We start from the raw sequence: 17,190 nt of genomic DNA, 5'->3' as shown, positions 1-17,190 counted from the left end.
TCACCACATTCGAACAGATCAGTCCAGGGTGGAGATACTAGATACATTATTGGTCTTAAGGGACTGCCCTGTACTGACTGCCCTGTAATCCAAGTATTTAAGTTAAGTTAAGCCAGTAGCCAGTAAATCATGATCACCATTAACACCCAAACCAGAGGATTCAAGTGGAAGTGCATTTAAAACTGCAAACAGGAGGCTCTGTTTTATGCAAAACTTGGGTCTCTGGAACGAGCCATTCTGTTGAAGCCAGAACGCTGGAGTCTTTCAGGAAACAGCTGGATGAGATCCTAGGATCACTCTGATACTGCCAGACGGACAAGACTGATCCCTTGGCCTCCTCTTGTTTGTGAAGAGGAGTAGGTGAAGTAGCAAAGACCCCTACACTGAAATAGGTTCCTGTCTCTGCCGCAGTTTCTGATCAGCGTGTTCCCCTCTCGCAGACACATGCATGTAAATCCTCTTCACCACACTGCCCAGGCTGGCCTGAAGTCTGTTTTCTAGAATTTATTTATGCTCTCAGTTGCAGAACAAAAGCTACATTATTTTCCATGAAAAAGAACATCAATAAAATAAACCACATCCTTGCTCGCTAAAGTAATAATGTTTAGCTTTTGCAAGACTGCATTGTTTTGGTTAAATGTCTTGTTTTATGCATTTTCAAGTAAACTGAAACATTTTCATTTGATATCCAGCAATAAGATACATTACTAATTAGTGCATCATTGAGTATGATTTATTTTTTTAGTGCAATTCAAAGTCCTGATTCCAGTGTGCAATCAGCTTCCATGGAGAAGCATTGAGAAACATTCTGAAGTGACTTTCAGAGCTTTTCGCTAGGTGTTAGCTGGACCTGGGTCTCTTACCAGGAGTTTCCTGGTTAAGCTGCCAGCACTCTGTCTCCTTTCTTGTTCCTGCAACAGTAGTTGGAAAAGAAATAATTCGACTTATAGATGAGGGCTCAGGCACCCGGCTTCTGAAGATTCATGGCGTCTTCTTGATTTCATTCCAGCCAAGCTCTGAATGACTTCATTGGATCGACCAGTTGCTTCATTAAGAGAAGTTAACATTCTTTTTAGATTTCTGTCCATTGACTTTTCAGGTTAACTATACAGTCTGCATGACCATGACTATCTAGGGCTAAGCCCCTGCTTTAGTCTTAGTTGTTTGTCCTAGTTAAAAGCTTCGAGCACAAGCATAAATATAAATAGATTTCAAACCTTGATAATGGGCTGCTGAGGAATGAATCTGTTTAGCTCTACAGTCCCAATGCCACTAGTGCAGGCATGGCTCACGTTATTAGCCGACTGTGACTGGGCATCCCCGGGAGGTGATTCACAAATGTCTGAGATTTCTTTCATCTGGATTAGATTTGCATTTTTCTTTAAAAACCACAGAGTACATATACAGGATTCCCTGTTTTTAAGACTGCCAGAAATCCCTCCCCACTGCTGTGATAAGGCCAGGACTGTGCTGTAGGAGGGGCCATCTTTCTGATGAGACATTAAACCAAAGTTACCTGACCGCCTAGTCATTACGAACACGATGACAGGGGTGTTAACCCCAGTGTCCTGGCAGAAGTCCACTCTGGGTTTGTACACTCTGGTCTGGTCTGGTCTGTGAATTCTGAACTGGATCTCGTCCCAATAATGTACCAAAAGTGTGCTGAGGTGGAATCGAGATTATTTAGCCAAACCTTGACTTCCCGGGCACCTGCGGGCCTTAAGTGATATCACTGAGAGAAGCACAGCTTCTTCAGTAGGTGCTGACTCTCTAGCCAGTAGCTGTGGAGTTTGCAACATGTCAAATGACCAAAACCTCTGTAGATAAGCGTGTCAGCTCCGGGTTCTGGGTTCGACTCCAGCTGGGTGAGGACCTGCTCTGAAGTGTGTCTTGTCCTGCTGGTTTTCTTCAGGTGCTTCTGATCCTTGTCATTTTGTAGGAAGTCTGGTCAGGTGAGCTGGGGTCTCTTAATTGTCCCTGCGAGCTGGTGTGTGGGAGTGCGTGCCGTACTAGTGTAATTCAGGTTCATGCGCTGTGTGGAACCAGGAGTAATCATAATGCAACGGGGGAAAAAGTCATTACCGATTATTTGTTTCTTAAAATGTCTACCGTACATCTCCAGAACACGAGAAGGAAAGACGCGTGTGAAGGTCTGGGTTGTTGCGTCTCTTGCAGGCCCAGCGGAAGCAGCTGTGGGTGGCCTTGATCGAGAAGGCCCTGGCGAAGCTGCACGGCTCCTACTTCGCCCTGCAGGCCGGCCGCGCCATCGAGGGCCTCGCCACGCTGACCGGGGCGCCCTGCGACAGCCTCATGCTGCAGGTCAGCTCCACCAACCCCCGCGAGGAGCCCATCGACACCGACCTCATCTGGGCCAAGATGCTCAGCTCCAAGGAGGCAGGGTGAGCCGTGCAGGGACGGGCCGGGTGGACGTAGCTTGGTGGGGGGGGGGGAGGAGAGCACAGGAATGAACTCTTTCAAGCTTCTGTTGGGGCCAGTGCACTGTAGTGGGGGCAGATGCTGCATAACAGCTTCAAGGCCCTTCATAACTCCTAAACAAGACATTATAATCAGCGCACATTGCTTTACAGGGACATATTCCATCGCATCAAAGCAGGCGCCGTAAATGATGCAAAAACAAATGGGTTGGCTGCTTCTGCACATGCACTGCCAGTTGCACATAATAATAATAATAATAATAATTATAATTGCTTACACTTCTATAGCGCTTTTCTGGATACTCCACTCAAAGCGCTTTACAGGTAATGGGGACTCCCCTCCAGCACCACCAGTGTGCAGCCCCCACCTGACACATGTTTCTGTAAAGCACTGTGCATGTGATTATAATGGGTTGGGCGGCGGGTCTGAAGGCATTATTCAGCAACATTCAAACAGAGCGACTTGAAACTTGGTTGGGTTTGGGTTCGAGACCCTACCGCAGACACTGCTCTTTTACCTTTGAGTGAGGATCTTTGCCCCAGTTGCTCCAGTCCACCCGTTGTTGAAGGTTTTTCCAAGAAATGGCTGGATGTGATCCTCAGATCAAAAGCTGCTGTACCTAGACGTCCTCTTATCTTGTTTAACTGTTCGTCTGGTGTCCTGTTGGTCTACTTACCTCGGAGAACCACATGCCGGAATATACAGTATGTGAAAAACCAACAATGAAAACCCAAACCCCGGGCGTCTTGACTAACGAGCTCTCTCAGGCTCAGACCCTGGACGACCGGTAGCTGGAGAAGTCTGGTTTCACACTTCAGTGAGCAGCATGATAGAAAAGAGGAATTAACAGAATATTGTCGATTTGTTTTTTTTGTGGACGGTATTTACAAAGATGAAGGCCAGTCGGCTTCGGCGGGGCTCTCGCAGTGGGAGTCCGTTTTATTTGTCCGTTGGCTCCAGCCGCCACGGAGGTTGTGTGGACGCAGCTGCGCTTCCTTGATTCCTCAGCAATCAATGCTTCCTCAGAGACGCGATCGCCTTCTGACAACGATGGCATTAACAGAGAGCCAGGGGCACAGCTTTCCATGATGCTCAGCGAAACTTCTGCAGGACCTGAAAGAGCTGCGGCGCACTTTTCTTTCAAGTTCATGTCATTTCATCTTTTTAACGTTTGTTTCAAAAATTGAACGTCTGATTTTTTTTTCCTTCTGTCCTCCTGACTTCCAGCTTGGTGGTTAGAGTTCACCGGTTGCTCTATCTCTCTCGATCCTTATTTGTTTTGTGTTCGTATTTCCTAAGGGAAGACCCCCGTCCAATCAGAGACATGATCAAGATTAACAAGTAAAACGAATGGGTAATTTTTCTTTGTGAACTGTATTGAACTCTGTGTCATTTTCTACTTTTCAGTTCTGTTTACTCAAGAGGGATACATAGATACACAAAGAGGGATCAGTGACTTGTTGATAAGCCCGTTAAGTTGTTTGGGGAATGATGGTTGTTTTGCAGGTTTCTGCCAGGGATCATTTTGTTAAAGAAAATGTGGGGTGTGGGAGTCTTGATTTTCCTAAGCTCCATCGAAGGAACATCTTTGATCGTCACAGATTCGTTTCTCTTGACAATTAATCTCTCACAGCAGATACCGGGCCAGGTCAAAATGCAGAGTATATAATGCCCTTATGTGGAGTTTCAAGGCTTTAGTTTGATTCTAAATCTTTTAAAACCACAACTTCAGTGAGAGTTTTGGAGATCATGGGTCAAAAGTTTTGAACACCCGCAAGTTTTCATAGGAGCGTCCAGTTTTCCTTGCTTGTGTCTGTAAATTGTATGTGTTAATTTTTTAAGGAAGCCTGTGATGATCAGGTTTGATTTTATGGTTCAGTTTCCCTGAAAATCAAGTTTTAGGGTCCTTAAGCTTTTTCAGCACATAAACGATGGGGATGGAGCCATTTGTGTAGCGAGTGTCTGAGGTCTTACTGGTCGCCCTGTGTGCCTGCCAGGTTCCTGATGGGCGCTTCTTGTGGAGGGGGCAACATGAAGGTGGACGACACCGTGTACGAGAGCCTGGGTCTGCGCCCGCGCCACGCCTACTCCATCCTGGACGTGCGGGACGTGCAGGGGTACAGGTGAGGAGGGCGCTGGCTGGCACGGGGCGCCAGGTGTCGCCAGTGGGATTGGAAGCTGCTGCGCTGGCAGGAAAACGGCTTGTCCATCTCATTTCAGCTCCGGTATTCATCTCAGCTGGTCTTTGAGAATTTAAGATTTGAGAAGTCTTCTGCTGCACGCTTCAAGTGATGAATGAAGTGTGAATTGAGCTATTAAAGTACTGCTTTGGGCCGAAGTCTTGCTCTGAAATGAACTAAAAGATCGAGGGTTTTTCTGCTGCTGATATCCAGTGTTTTATCCAGTGGATTCAGTGGGGTTTTTTTTCCAAAGGCTTAGGAGAGAGAGAACAGTGCACAGCTTTTTATAAGATTTGTCTCCTAAATTGTTCTGGTATATTATTGAAATGTTTGAGGCTTTTTTTTTACATTTTTACAGTAATAAGGCTTAACTGTGGGTCAGTTCTGGACGTCTGTTGACTAATATGTAGCAGTTGAAGGTAAATATCCCTCTCTCAGGGTAGGTTGTGTGATGTTTAGGTCAGACCCAACAGGCCTACTTCATCCCCAGCCTCTCCTATTCCCCCAGGCTGCTCCGGCTGCGCAACCCCTGGGGCAGGTTCTCCTGGAACGGGAGCTGGTCTGACGAGTGGCCTGACTGGCCCCAGCACCTGCGGCACGAGCTGATGGCCCACGGCAGCAGCGAGGGCGTCTTCTGGATGGAGTATGGAGATTTCATCAAGTGAGTGACCACGAGCATCACCAGCCTGACTGTCGGCAAGACGGGCCCGAAAAAGAGTTAGTGAAGGAAAAAACAGCAGCACCCAAGTCAAGGGCATGGTCCTGAGCTGTGCAGATTCTGCAACAGGCAACAGAGTGTCCTTCTGATACACGTTCTGCTATATTTTGTGTTGCAAGTTTCACAGAACCCACAATAAAGGCAGTAATTGAAGGAGGGATAGTACTAGTCACAGATGTCACGGTTACAGTATATAACAAAGCAGAAGTACCCCAGCTGACTCAAACTCCCCAAAACCCAGTGATTTTCTTGACAGCTTCTTACCACTGTCTAGGGAATCCTGATCAGAGCTAGCCTGTGACCAAGCCCAGGCTAGGAAATGCATTACCCAGCCTGTGATCTGAACTAACACCCTGTGCTGCTGGAGCCACTCAAGAGCCCTCCAGAGTCACCACTTAATGCATTTTCTTTATAGTCCCTGTCAGCTTCCATCATTCACCCTTAGAGTCCAATGCACTGTGCTGCTCGCTCACTGCTTCCAGCAGAATTATCATCAGGTGTGGAAGGTTACAGGCACTTCAGAGCCCACTTCCGCAACAGTCATGATGCTGCATTGTGTGTGGTCGAAAGAGTAACAGACCAGATTGTTTTACCAGGCAAGCACTCAAAGGACCCTGTTTTCTCAAGCGTTTGTTCTCCTTTTCTCGTGACTTTCGGTTCCTCAGAAAATTCCGAACAGACCTCCCGCTCAGCTTCTTAAAAAGACAAAAAAATCGGTAGCGCTTCTTAGTCATTGTCCTCCTTTGTTGTGATGTCAAACGACACTTCAGTTACGCTTTCTTAGCAAAGGAAAAAGTCTTCTGCATCTGAGTGACACACTTGTACGTAGGTCGTTTGGGGTCTTTGTTACCTCAGACGTTTATCAAAGAGTCTCATGCCTGTTGTTTTGTGCACAAAAAATGAATTCATAATTTGGAATAAGCTCTGAGCAAACAGAAGTCTGGGAAGTTTTTATTGTCCTTGCTTTCCAGAGAGCCTTGCTGTTCATTTTGAATACAGGAATGTTCATATTCTGTTAGGTGGGCTACAGGACAGTCCTCTCTCACCCGTTATGCCGTCTGTTGATCTGTGCGAGGGAGTTGTTTACAGGGTGTTTTTAATTACTTTCTGGTGCTGAAAATAGTCTCTGTAGACTGAGAGCACACCACCCTCTAGTGGTAATAGTCTGTCAGTGTGGCAAGCCCCAGTAATTCCTTCTCAAATCCACTTCGGTTGAAAGAGTTGTTTCCTTGTAAGATAAGATGAGATCACTTTATTGGCCAGATACAATTGCTTGCATTAGGAATTCGTCTTTTCGCATACCCCAGCTTGCTCTCCATGAGACACACAGACAGGGAGAGAAGCTTGGGGTCAGAGCGCAGGGTCAGCCATTGTACAGCACCCCTGGAACGGTTGGGGTTAAGGGCCTTACTCAGGGAGTAGGATTCCTCTGCCGGCCGTGGGATTTGAACCGGCAACCTTCCAGCCACAGGCGCAGATCCTTAGCCACAGTAGTCACAAATTGGATGGATTAGCACTGGTAATGACTCTTTACATCAGTGTTTTTTTTTTAGTAGGGGTTTCACTGGGCATCAAAAGATATTTGCAGCTGGGATTTATTTCTAAATGTTTGTCGGTGTGCGGTATGTTTTGACAATCTGACTGGTAATGATCAGCAGGCATTTGAAGGGATATATTATTGCTGTTTGCTACTGCAGTGTGTTTATCCTTTGCTAAGCCACGTTTCACATTCAGCACCACCTTGTCTTTACAGCACTTGGGGAAGGGTGCTTTCCATGAAAGATTATATAAAATTGAAGTGCTAATGAAGTTTGATTTGATTTGTCCTGGGCTGACTCACAGCTGAAAAATCCTCTTGCACATTCCCCTTATTTAATTAAATCCATTCTGTTTCCTGTGAGACGCATAGTACCTCTGCTCTTCTTTACCCTTAGTTTAGTGATGATGCCACCTTCTTCTTTCAGAAGATGTTTATTTTGGGGAGCTCATTTGGAGAAAATGTGCAGGGGAAAAACAAATTGGAAAGGTGATCATCCATTATGTGTAACAATAATACAATTCCTGTTCAACTTGGTTTTATTTGAATACGTGTTGCTTTAGTTAGGCATCTAAACAGAAGACCACCAGGACAGAATAGATAGATAGATAAGACTTTATTGATCCTGAAGGGAAATTGAGGTGTTACAGCAGGAATCTCAAATGGTGTTCAATCTGAGATGTGTTAAGTGGTAGAACAGCAACAAGTGATGGAAACAGCTTTCTTCTGAGGAACGCAACTGACTTGTTATGGATAGTCAGGAAAAAGTCTCCTTTGTTCTGGAAAGTCTGGGAACTCCTTTCACAATGGCAATGAGCTGGGCCTTACATTTTCCCCAACTCCTGCAGTATTTATGTTAAAATGATCTTTGAACACTACGAAAGGGAGGTTGGCACCAAGCCCGATGAGCGCCGAAGGCTGAGGTGGAAAATGTTTTATTCAGAAATTGTCCATCCTTGAATACCGCAAGTGTGGTGTTCGTAATGCCCCAGGAAGTCAATAAATCTCGATGTTTTCGCAGTTTGTAATTTGCAGAGGTAACTATTGGGATTCAGGACCACGGGATCTGTGTTGATACTTAGTCACTGCGCAGAACTTGAAGTGTGAATTATTTGGATTTATGGCAGCTGTGATGACATCAATAACACCAAAAGAGATTTAGCCTAGCACAAGCACTAGAACTGTCTTCATCTGTCATACAAGGACAGGATCTTTAATATTGTAGCTTACTTTCTTATGGGGTGATACTCAAAGGCTGACCTCCTAGAACATTAACGCAAAACATCTAGATGAGTGAAGAATATGCCAACCTTAAATGTATTCAGTACTGTAACGCTGAACAGCAAGAGGATTTAAATGCATTTCATTCCTGCAGGACATTCATTAAATTTGATGTAGGAGTTGAAGTTAAGAATGATCAGGAGATTTTCAGTATGTTTTTTTGTTTTTTTTTGCTTCTGCTTTTAATTATAGCCATCTGTTGTTCTTCTCTCGCTGAAGCAGTGTCTGATGAAGTAAAATATTTTGGGCACATTAGAATCACGCTGTGTCATCTGGGAGCGTCTGCTCAGTAAAAGTCATTTGACTTTGAAATCCAGGATCCCCAGTGGGAATCATGGCGTTTTGACTGACATTGCTTTTAATCAGCTGCATTTGCCCAAAATGTGCTCCTGTTAACCGCCATTAATTTGTAGTTTTAATAAGCCACACTGGAAGATGTTGGGGGCCTTAGTCGCCCGATAACGTTAATGAGGCATTGAAAAGCCTGATCAGTCCAGCGTTAAAGCTCACAGAACTGACTCTGCACAACTAAAGAAAATCAAATGGAACTGAACACCACAACCACGTGGACAGCATCTTATCTGTAGGTTGTCCGGTCAGCAGACAGAAGACTCGAGTCTCCCGGGTGCTGTTTCTTGGGAATTGTCTGGCACATCTGTTTGGGGAAGTCGTACTCAACCCTCAGCTCGCAGCATAAAGTGTGTCGCATTCCCATCCAGCCCATGGCTTAAGCTAAAACCATGCATGCACAAGCTGCGATAAGGTTCCCCACTGGATTTGACTTGCTGCGGTATTTTTGTTTGCTTTCTCTTTAGTCCTGAGCTTGTCTGCTGCTTTGTCACGGTGCCCCCCACTGTCATACGTAACCGTAGCTGGAACGCACCCCTGCATTTCCAGCGGAGGGCTTGACTTCACCAGGAGGGGCTTTTCTGACTCTGGGCTCCTGTGCCCACCCCCGCAGGTACTTCGACTCGGTGGACATCTGCAAGATCCACTCGGACTGGCAGGAGGTGCGACTGCAGGGCTGCTTCCCGAGCCGGGCCTGTGGGCCGGTGACGGTGACGGCGCTGACGGTGCTGGAGCGGACCGCCCTGGAGTTCGCCCTCTTCCAGGAGGGCAGCAGGTAGGGGGGAGGAGATGCCAGGGACCTTCTGAGGAGCTTGCCGAGACTTGAAGTCCTAACTTTTGGATCAGGAGCCAAATAAGCTTCCCATGTTCTCCGCTTGCGTGGTTTCCTGGATCTGGATACTTCATTGAGAAGGCGGGAGGGGAGATCAGACTCCTCCTGTCCCTCCCTGTGTCGTGGAGGCTAAGGAAGTTAATAACAGGAGTTCGATAAGTCGGGGAAAAACATGACAAATGCCCGCAGATGTGCAAAGTGTCGTTTCCGCATCTGTATACCGTATACACTCACAAAAGATCATCTACTGCTGTACGCAGACGTTTGGGCACCCCTGGTCAAATGGCATGTTTCCCTCAATCTCGAACTGAGATTGAACACAACCTCTGCAGGCTGCAAACTTAAACATGACATCTCTCTGCACATTTTGATGCACAATTACTATTTGTTTGCAGAATTGACAAAAAAAATCAAACAGAGCATGTTTTGTGTTCAATGGAGGTGCACCAGGATATGTTGTCAGGGCGATGAGCACCCTGGCGTGGGCTGTGCACTGATGGCCCGGGGGTCCTTCTTGTGCCCTGAGGCTGAGACCGTGTCCCTGTGCTTGTGCGTGTGTGTGCTCGCCAGGCGCTCCGACACGGCTGACAGCCACCTCCTGGACCTGTGCATCATGGTGTTCCGGGCTTCGTTCGGCAGCGGGAACAAGCTGATTCTGGGCCGGCTGCTGTCGCACAGCAAGCGCGCCGTGAAGAAGTTCGTGGGCTGCGACGTGATGCTGGAGCCCGGAGAGTACGCCGTGGTCTGCTGCGCCTTCAACCACTGGCAGACCAGCCCGACCGGCGCCCCGCTCACTCCTGGTGAGGAACTTAGCCAGCAGCCACATCACCCTGCGGCTCCCAGCTGGCAGCCCACTGGAGCTCAGCAGGTGGGAGCCTGGCCAGTATCTGGATGGGAGACCTCCTGGGGAAAACTAAGGTTGCTGCTGGAAGAGGTGTTAGTGGGACCAGTAGGGGGCGCTCACCCTGCAGTCTGTGTGGGTCCTAATGCCCCAGTACAGGGGACACTATACTGTAAAAAGGCTCTGTCCTTCGGATGAGACGTAAAACCGAGGTCCCGACTCTCTGTGGTCATTAAAAATCCCAGGGTGTTTCTTGAAAAGAGTAGGGGATGTTACCCCGGCGTCCTGGCCATATTTCCCCCTGGCCTTAACCAATCACGGCCTCCTAATAATCCCCATCTATGAATTGGCTTCATGACTCTGTTCTCCTTCCCACTGAGAGCTGGTGTGTGTGTGTCGCATCATCCAGGTGAGACTACACATTGGTGGTGGTAGTGGGATTCCCCATTACCTGTAAAGAGCTTTGAGTGGAGTGTCCAGCAAAGTGCTTTATAAGTGTAAGGTTTATTATTGTTATTATTAAACTGAACGCTCACTTCATTTTCCTGGCTGACACTGTAAACTCCAGCTTCACCTGCTGTAAAGTACCTGTCTTCTCTGCCAAAACTTAATGACGAAACCCAAAGAAATGAACAATTTTAAGATATACCATTTTTAAAGCCAGACCACATTGAATTAGGACTGCCTAAGGACACACTGCCTCTTTCTATACAATGTTGAAATGGGGAGTAGGATTTGATTTGTTTTTCAGTTAAAAGGGTTGTCACACAACCATTGCGGTTGAACCCTGAATGTCGCACACAGCCAAACCTGTTCAACGTCCACCCCCTTTCCCAGAGGAGCTCTGACCCCGTTTCCCTCTTCTTTTGTGGCTGCAGTGTCCAGCCCCACCAGCAGTGTCCGCCCCAGCCAGGACTTCCCAGGGCACATCCTGGCCATCTACAGCTCCCGGCAGGTCATGGTGGAGCAGGTCGACGCCATGGCAACGACCCTAGCTGACGCCATCATCCTCCTGACTGAAAACAAGGGGGAGAGGCACGAGGTGAGAGAGAGGAGCTAAACGTACAGATAAGTACAGAAAGGATTCAACCCTGGAGCCATTTTCTAGAGGCTTGTTTTTCTTGTATCAAGTAGAGCAAAGCTTAAGGGGCAGAGAGATCTCTGACTAGATGGGTTTAATCTGTCTCTTTCTGTGATCGCCCCCTGCAGGGCCGGGAGGGTATGACATGCTACTACCTGACACACGGCTGGGCAGGGCTGATTGTTGTGGTAGAGAATCGGCATCCCAAGTACTACCTCCACGTGTCCTGCGACTGCACTGACAGCTTCAACGTGGTGTCGACACGGGGCAGCCTGAAAACTATCGACAGCGTCCCGCCACTGCACAGGTACCGTGTAGCACCTGCTGTGCCGAGAGGAGTCTGTGAAGCCCTTAGTTTTGTTTCCAATGAATAATCAGGGCATCTACCAGCATAGTAAATGAAAAATGTGTTCAAGGCAATCCGAAAGAATGGAGATTTTCAAGTACGGATATGCCAGAACTGGAAATACACATTTGCTTTATGATTTGCATTATGATTATGACTTATTCACTTGTGGCGGTGTTTGAAAAGTATTTTAGCAAAGATCGGATGAGAAAATCTTGCAGGGTTCCTTAGATGGATGGTAACAAGGAATTACTATCACAAGTAACATACTTAACTACAAAAAAAAAAGAGACCCTGCCTTTCACATAGAATTACACACACTGAAAACAAGCACAATGGCTGCTCCTTATAACCCTTACAGTGTGTTTCCAGTGAGCCCGCTGCCAGCGTTAGCCCGGTGCGTGGCAGCTTGGTTGCAGGCATTATCTGCAGGCATAAGTCGTTATGCTCATTTTCTTCTGCTCCTGCAGGCAGGTGCTGGTGGTCCTGTCCCAGCTGGAGGGCAACGCCGGCTTCTCCATCACGCACAGGCTGGCGCACCGCAAGGCCGCGCAGGCCTCGCTGGGAGACTGGACGCCCGCCAAGGCCACGCACAGCCCCCCGCTGACCCCCGACACCGACGGGCTGCACCGCCCGCGGCCCCTATGACGACGGCTTCCCGCACGGGGAGGGGCGCATCCTGTAGAATCTCACCTTTTCTAGGAAAGAACCCTTTTATACTCCGCGTGACGAATCCGAAGAGCAGCACTTTTTGTCGGCTTTTTGTTTTTAACAGAGAGACTTGTCCTGCCAAATATTTTTGTGGGGTCGCTTTGCACTTTTTTTACGTGCCGTGTCAGAGCAGCTGAGGCCGGGGGGGGGCCGTGCGAGATGACGCCGATGAAGCTTCCGGGGAGTGGAGAAGACGCGCAGACCAGGGGTGATCACCCCCCACCACCGTCCCCTCACCCAAACTGCACTCACCTGCGACAGATCAGACAGGCAGGTGGCTTATCTGGCGATTCCAGGGCGGAGCATTGCAAAACGGTTGAAGTCTGCTCCATTCCAGCTTCTCCCAGTGACTTGACGGGATCGGGGGATCGGGGGATCGGGGGATCGGGAGATCGGGGGATCGGGAGATCGGGGGATCGGAGGATCGGCGGATCAGTGGATCGGCGGATCAAGGGATCGTGCCAACTACTGAGCCCGCATTTGCATTGTCGTGCTGCACCAGTCTGCCCTTCGACAGAACTGTCACTGCCTCCCCACTCACAAGATGAGCTCTCTGGAGCCACCGTCTATGGATCAATAGCCTGCCTGGGGAATTAGAAGACTTGAGAAAGACCGAGTGGATGGGGCCACCCCTTTGAGAGAATCCGAGTGCCGCTTTTTACTGTGCTGAACAGCTGGGGGTGGAATATAAGCAGTCCAGCGGTGCAGCTTTCTGTTCTCGTGGTGTTCTGAACCCGTTTGGCACACTTAGAGCCAGATGGACTCATGGGTACAACGTGTTTTTATTGTTTTCACTGTCGAATTCTCAACATAAAACACTCTTGCCAAAGAGTGCTTCCTCAGGTTCACAAAACATGCCTGCATTGTTCCTTCACCCACCGATCTCTTCACTCGGTGTGCCTGGGGCTCCCAGTGCGCGCCGAATATCGCTGACCGTAAATAGTCTTTTAAATGCATAGAAATGCTGGGGGGGCTGCTGTCACTGAGATCTTAAAGACTGTCCGTGAAGGACGATAGAGTGGCCAGTGCTTGCATTTCGCAGACTTCATGGCCAAACGCGAATTGGTCATCTCAAGGAAAGAAAACTCCAGATTCTTTCCGCTCTTTCTTCAGTCTTGATCAGTAACCTGTGGATCTGTTTTCTTTGTTGCACACGTGTGCTTTTTTTCCCCACTATGTCGAATGAGAAACATACTTTGTAGGAAAGATACAGTAGTAGTCTTGATGAGATCCTCTACTAGTGAAAGCATGCCGTTTTCGTTTTTCACTGCCTTTTTGCTCTCTGTTTTTTTATTTTTGCTGCCATTTGATTTTGGGCTATTTCCAGCTAAACTCCCCCTCTTTGGTCCCCAGCCGTCTTTTTTCCTAGAGGCTGTGACTGACTCGCAGATTACCAATGTCTTGCCGGGGTAAGAACTGTTAAGAGGCTGGGGGAAGGTGGTCAGTGAGGTGGAATCCTGCGAGATCACCCGAAGTGCCACAGGCTGGCCTTCTGCGCAGTCGGAGTCACTTCCAAATCCGCACTTGTTCCGAAAAGGGTCTCGGTGCACCGTGGAAATAACAGGGGAGACCAGCTGTCTAAATCATGCATTTTAAACTTGTCAAAGAAGACTAGGCCGTCCATTACTTTTGGCTGACAGGTTTGAGATAACTGACAGACGGCTATGACAACTGTAAACAATCGAATAAAATGTTCTGTATGCTCAAAGAAATGAGGAGCATGAAAAGTAACACAGAGTGTGCCTGAACCAAGCACAAGTTAGTAGCAATGTCACGAAAAGGTAGTCACTGTCTGTAGCTATGACGTCCATGCTTTGTAGTAGAGGGATCAGAATGTTGTCTGCCGGTGTGTCAGATACCGTACAGTATCAACTCTGCCTCTCGAATGGCCTAGCCTTTCCTCTGGCTCTGTGAAGTGGTTTGTGTTCCGTTGTGGGTGTTCGACAGCGCTTGGTGCCCAGAGGAGGGTCATCTTTAAAAGCCTGTCTTAGGGATCCACACCATCGCTCAGTCCAGCTGCTGGGAGCAGAATTGGTAGAGACAGACAGTAGAAAGCTAGGAGGAGATTAGAGAGAGAGCTTTGTCAGCTTCACACACAGTAGAAACAGAGCTCCTTTCTGTCATCTCCTGACATCTTAATGCTCCATCTCCACGTCATTCCAGTTTCTCTTATATTAACTTCGAACAGTGACGGAGCCTCGTTTCGGTGACCGGTTTGTTAATATTTGATAACTTCGTTGCAGAAAAGCAAAGTGCCGTCTCTCTCGGAGTGCCGCCTCAAAGAAAGTCATTTATCTCCAAGGGATTCGGATTAAAGCCACAATGGTATGAAATGGGTTTTAAATTGCTTTAAAAAAAATTGATTTTTTTTTCTTCTTCCCGTTAAAGTTATGGTTTTGTCATTTTTCTGTCATTTTTACTTGGCACGTTGTCAAAATGAACGACCTGTTAGCTGTTCTTAAACCCGAGATGAGCTCCAGGAAATCTAGATCCACGTCTGTGGTTGGCATTGAGCCCCGTCTCGAGCACGTGACCGTTTAAGCAGCAGTAAAGTGAAAGGTTCGAGCTGGTTCGTTTTGGGGGGGCTTTTTAAAGCAAAACAGTTTGATAAAACCGGTGTGCAGGATTCCGAATGTTCAGATGAACACCTCTTAATTAAAAAATGGATCTGATTATTCACTTAATTGAATCAGGTCTTAGGGAGGTAGGGATCGCTCTGTGAAACCTGCTGAATGTTGGCCCTTCATCGCCTCAGATCAAGAGCACCTCTATCCAGAAACTGGGCTTTGAAAGAGAGCTCCTGCACTGACTGCAAAGCGTTCCGTGATCTGAGCTGACTCAGTCAGTCATGTGTCTCGTGCTTTTAATACAGGCCCTGTCAATCTCGGCGCAGGGAGCTGTTGTCTCTGGGATCAGAGGCGCTGTTTTCTCAGCTGTTTAGGAAATTGTTTTCCTGAATCATTATTGGGTCAACATCCAGACATACCCCAGCGCAGGAAGCCCCCTGGAAATAAGATCACGAGCCCTGCTGGGCTGTTTTAGAATTTAATATGAAGACACCAGTAAAGTCAGTAAAGCCTTGCGCCCTTTATCCTTTTATTGGTCAACCAAACCGAAAGACATTCTCTCAGTCCGACATCTTAAATGAAGGTTAAATAGATTATTTTGGAAATCGATCTCTTTTCTTTGTTATAAGCTCTCCAGAGGACACAGCTTGTGGAGTCGTCTTTCACTCGGAGGCAGGTTCTGTTCCTAAAAATATCAGGACTGGGAAGCTGCAGCTTCCAGGGCAGAACCTTGGGATTAAAATGTGGACTCAGGGGAGTCACAGAAAAGAAGAAGGATCTTCCTTACCCATTCCAACCCCCCCCCACAGCAAAACACGAGCAGGAGTGTCGTTAGGGTCGTGGCAGAACACGACTGCGTCTGTTGGCTTGGGCTGGTGATCTGGGGAATGAAGATTAAAATGGAATAAAGAAAGAGTTTCTTGTCAAAGAAACCAAACCTGTTAATAAGTAAACATTGGCCAGGACAGATCAAAAGTATCCCCTGACTGGGAGGGTGTCATTATCTGGCCTGAAGCAGTACTGGTAATTTGACTGGAACTCCAAAGCACACTTCAGACGTTTTAAATAAAAAGGATTTGTTATGTTTTCTTTTATCAGCTGACAGTGCTAAGACTCTGTCTTGCTCCTTGTTTGGGTGTGTGTTACCAACTAAACAGAAAATAATGACTTCTCAAATTGAAAAGCTGGCGTTATTTATAGGGAGGCCCCGAGAGACTTCTGCTCCTGGCTTTTTTGTTCTCGGTAACATAACCATCACCTCATTTTCTTTTTTGCTGAAAAAAAATGTTACACTGTCCCCGTAGCATACATGTCTGTGGGCTCACCAGCTGTCCATTTTCATTCATGAATATTTATATCAGAGAAAAGCACAAGAAAACTACTGTTTCCTGTCTTCATCAAGCTAACATGCTAAATGTGTGTATTTGTTCTTTTTTCTGATGTGTAAGGTTGGGCGTCTACCCACTGGGGAGTTAAAAGATTAAATGTAGGGGAGACATTTTGTAAAAGCTGAAGAAACTGGTTGTTTCAGAACTCCGCATAAAGCAGCTGGGTGAAATTATTCCACCAACACGCCCTTTAAAAACATCTCCAGTGAATAGAAGCCTGTTACAAACTACCCTTTAAGTAAGACGTACACCCCTGATTTCTGTGGAGAATGTCCAGTGACTGTCTTCTCAAGCTGCAGGTTCCGAAGCATGGTTTTCCTCCTTTTTTGTAAGTTGTACAGGCACACTTAATCTTTGCCAAGCTGTGAATAGTTTTATCTTGTAAAATATATAATATAACAAAATCAAAATAAAATGAAACACTATCAGGCAGGAATGTGATATATGGACTATTTTATCAATTTTAGGAAAGAAATCTCTATGTATGTATGGGTAGTTTGCAAACTCAGGTTCTAAAGGACCAAATAAAGTTTTGTTTTTTAATTAAAAAAATAACTTGGCGTTTTTTTTTCCCAGCGTCGGTACATTGTCTCCAGTTTAATTTGAGTCTCTCTCTCTCTGGCTCAATTTCAGACTTTCAGTAACTACTTCATTGAGATTGGCTTTGCCAAAACTTTTTGTTTCCTTACTCGCCCAATTATTTCCTCCCTCCGTGAGCTGTGAGCTTCTTGGCCGCACGGGTGTAATTGCAGAGTGTGCCCACTAGAGGGGGCGCTTCTCACTCAGGAGATCCACAGGTGGTGAGGAAACGGAGATGTACGGTAGCACAGAAAGACCCCCATCTATTCCCAGAAGTGTCTGTCACACCTCAGCCATCTGGAATCCCTAACCTTCAGGAAAGGGTGGAGGAGGGAGCATCTGGGT

At 47.1% G+C, this 17,190-nt stretch overlaps 1 protein-coding gene across 2 annotated transcripts in view; it reads left to right on the top strand.

The window, feature by feature from the left end:
• capn15 (calpain 15) overlaps window positions 1-16,818 on the top strand; it is an 85,923-nt gene extending 69,105 nt beyond the window's left edge. For both annotated transcript variants that reach the window (XM_088936502.1, XM_088936501.1), the window contains exons 5-12: window positions 2,176-2,399; window positions 4,434-4,559; window positions 5,125-5,277; window positions 9,114-9,275; window positions 9,903-10,132; window positions 11,052-11,215; window positions 11,383-11,561; window positions 12,071-16,818. In XM_088936502.1, coding sequence (XP_088792628.1) covers window positions 2,176-2,399; window positions 4,434-4,559; window positions 5,125-5,277; window positions 9,114-9,275; window positions 9,903-10,132; window positions 11,052-11,215; window positions 11,383-11,561; window positions 12,071-12,248 — 1,416 coding nt within the window. In that variant the 3' untranslated portion in view covers window positions 12,249-16,818. The remainder of the gene's footprint in view (window positions 1-2,175; window positions 2,400-4,433; window positions 4,560-5,124; window positions 5,278-9,113; window positions 9,276-9,902; window positions 10,133-11,051; window positions 11,216-11,382; window positions 11,562-12,070) is intronic.
• Window positions 16,819-17,190: the final 372 nt, after the last annotated feature.

This window comes from Atractosteus spatula, chromosome 18 (assembly GCF_055471065.1).
Source record: "Atractosteus spatula isolate fAtrSpa1 chromosome 18, fAtrSpa1.hap1, whole genome shotgun sequence".
In the NCBI taxonomy this organism is placed as follows: Eukaryota; Metazoa; Chordata; class Actinopteri; order Semionotiformes; family Lepisosteidae; genus Atractosteus; species Atractosteus spatula.
Note: the sequence above shows the minus strand (reverse complement) of the source record. Positions and strands in the feature narration are given on the sequence as shown.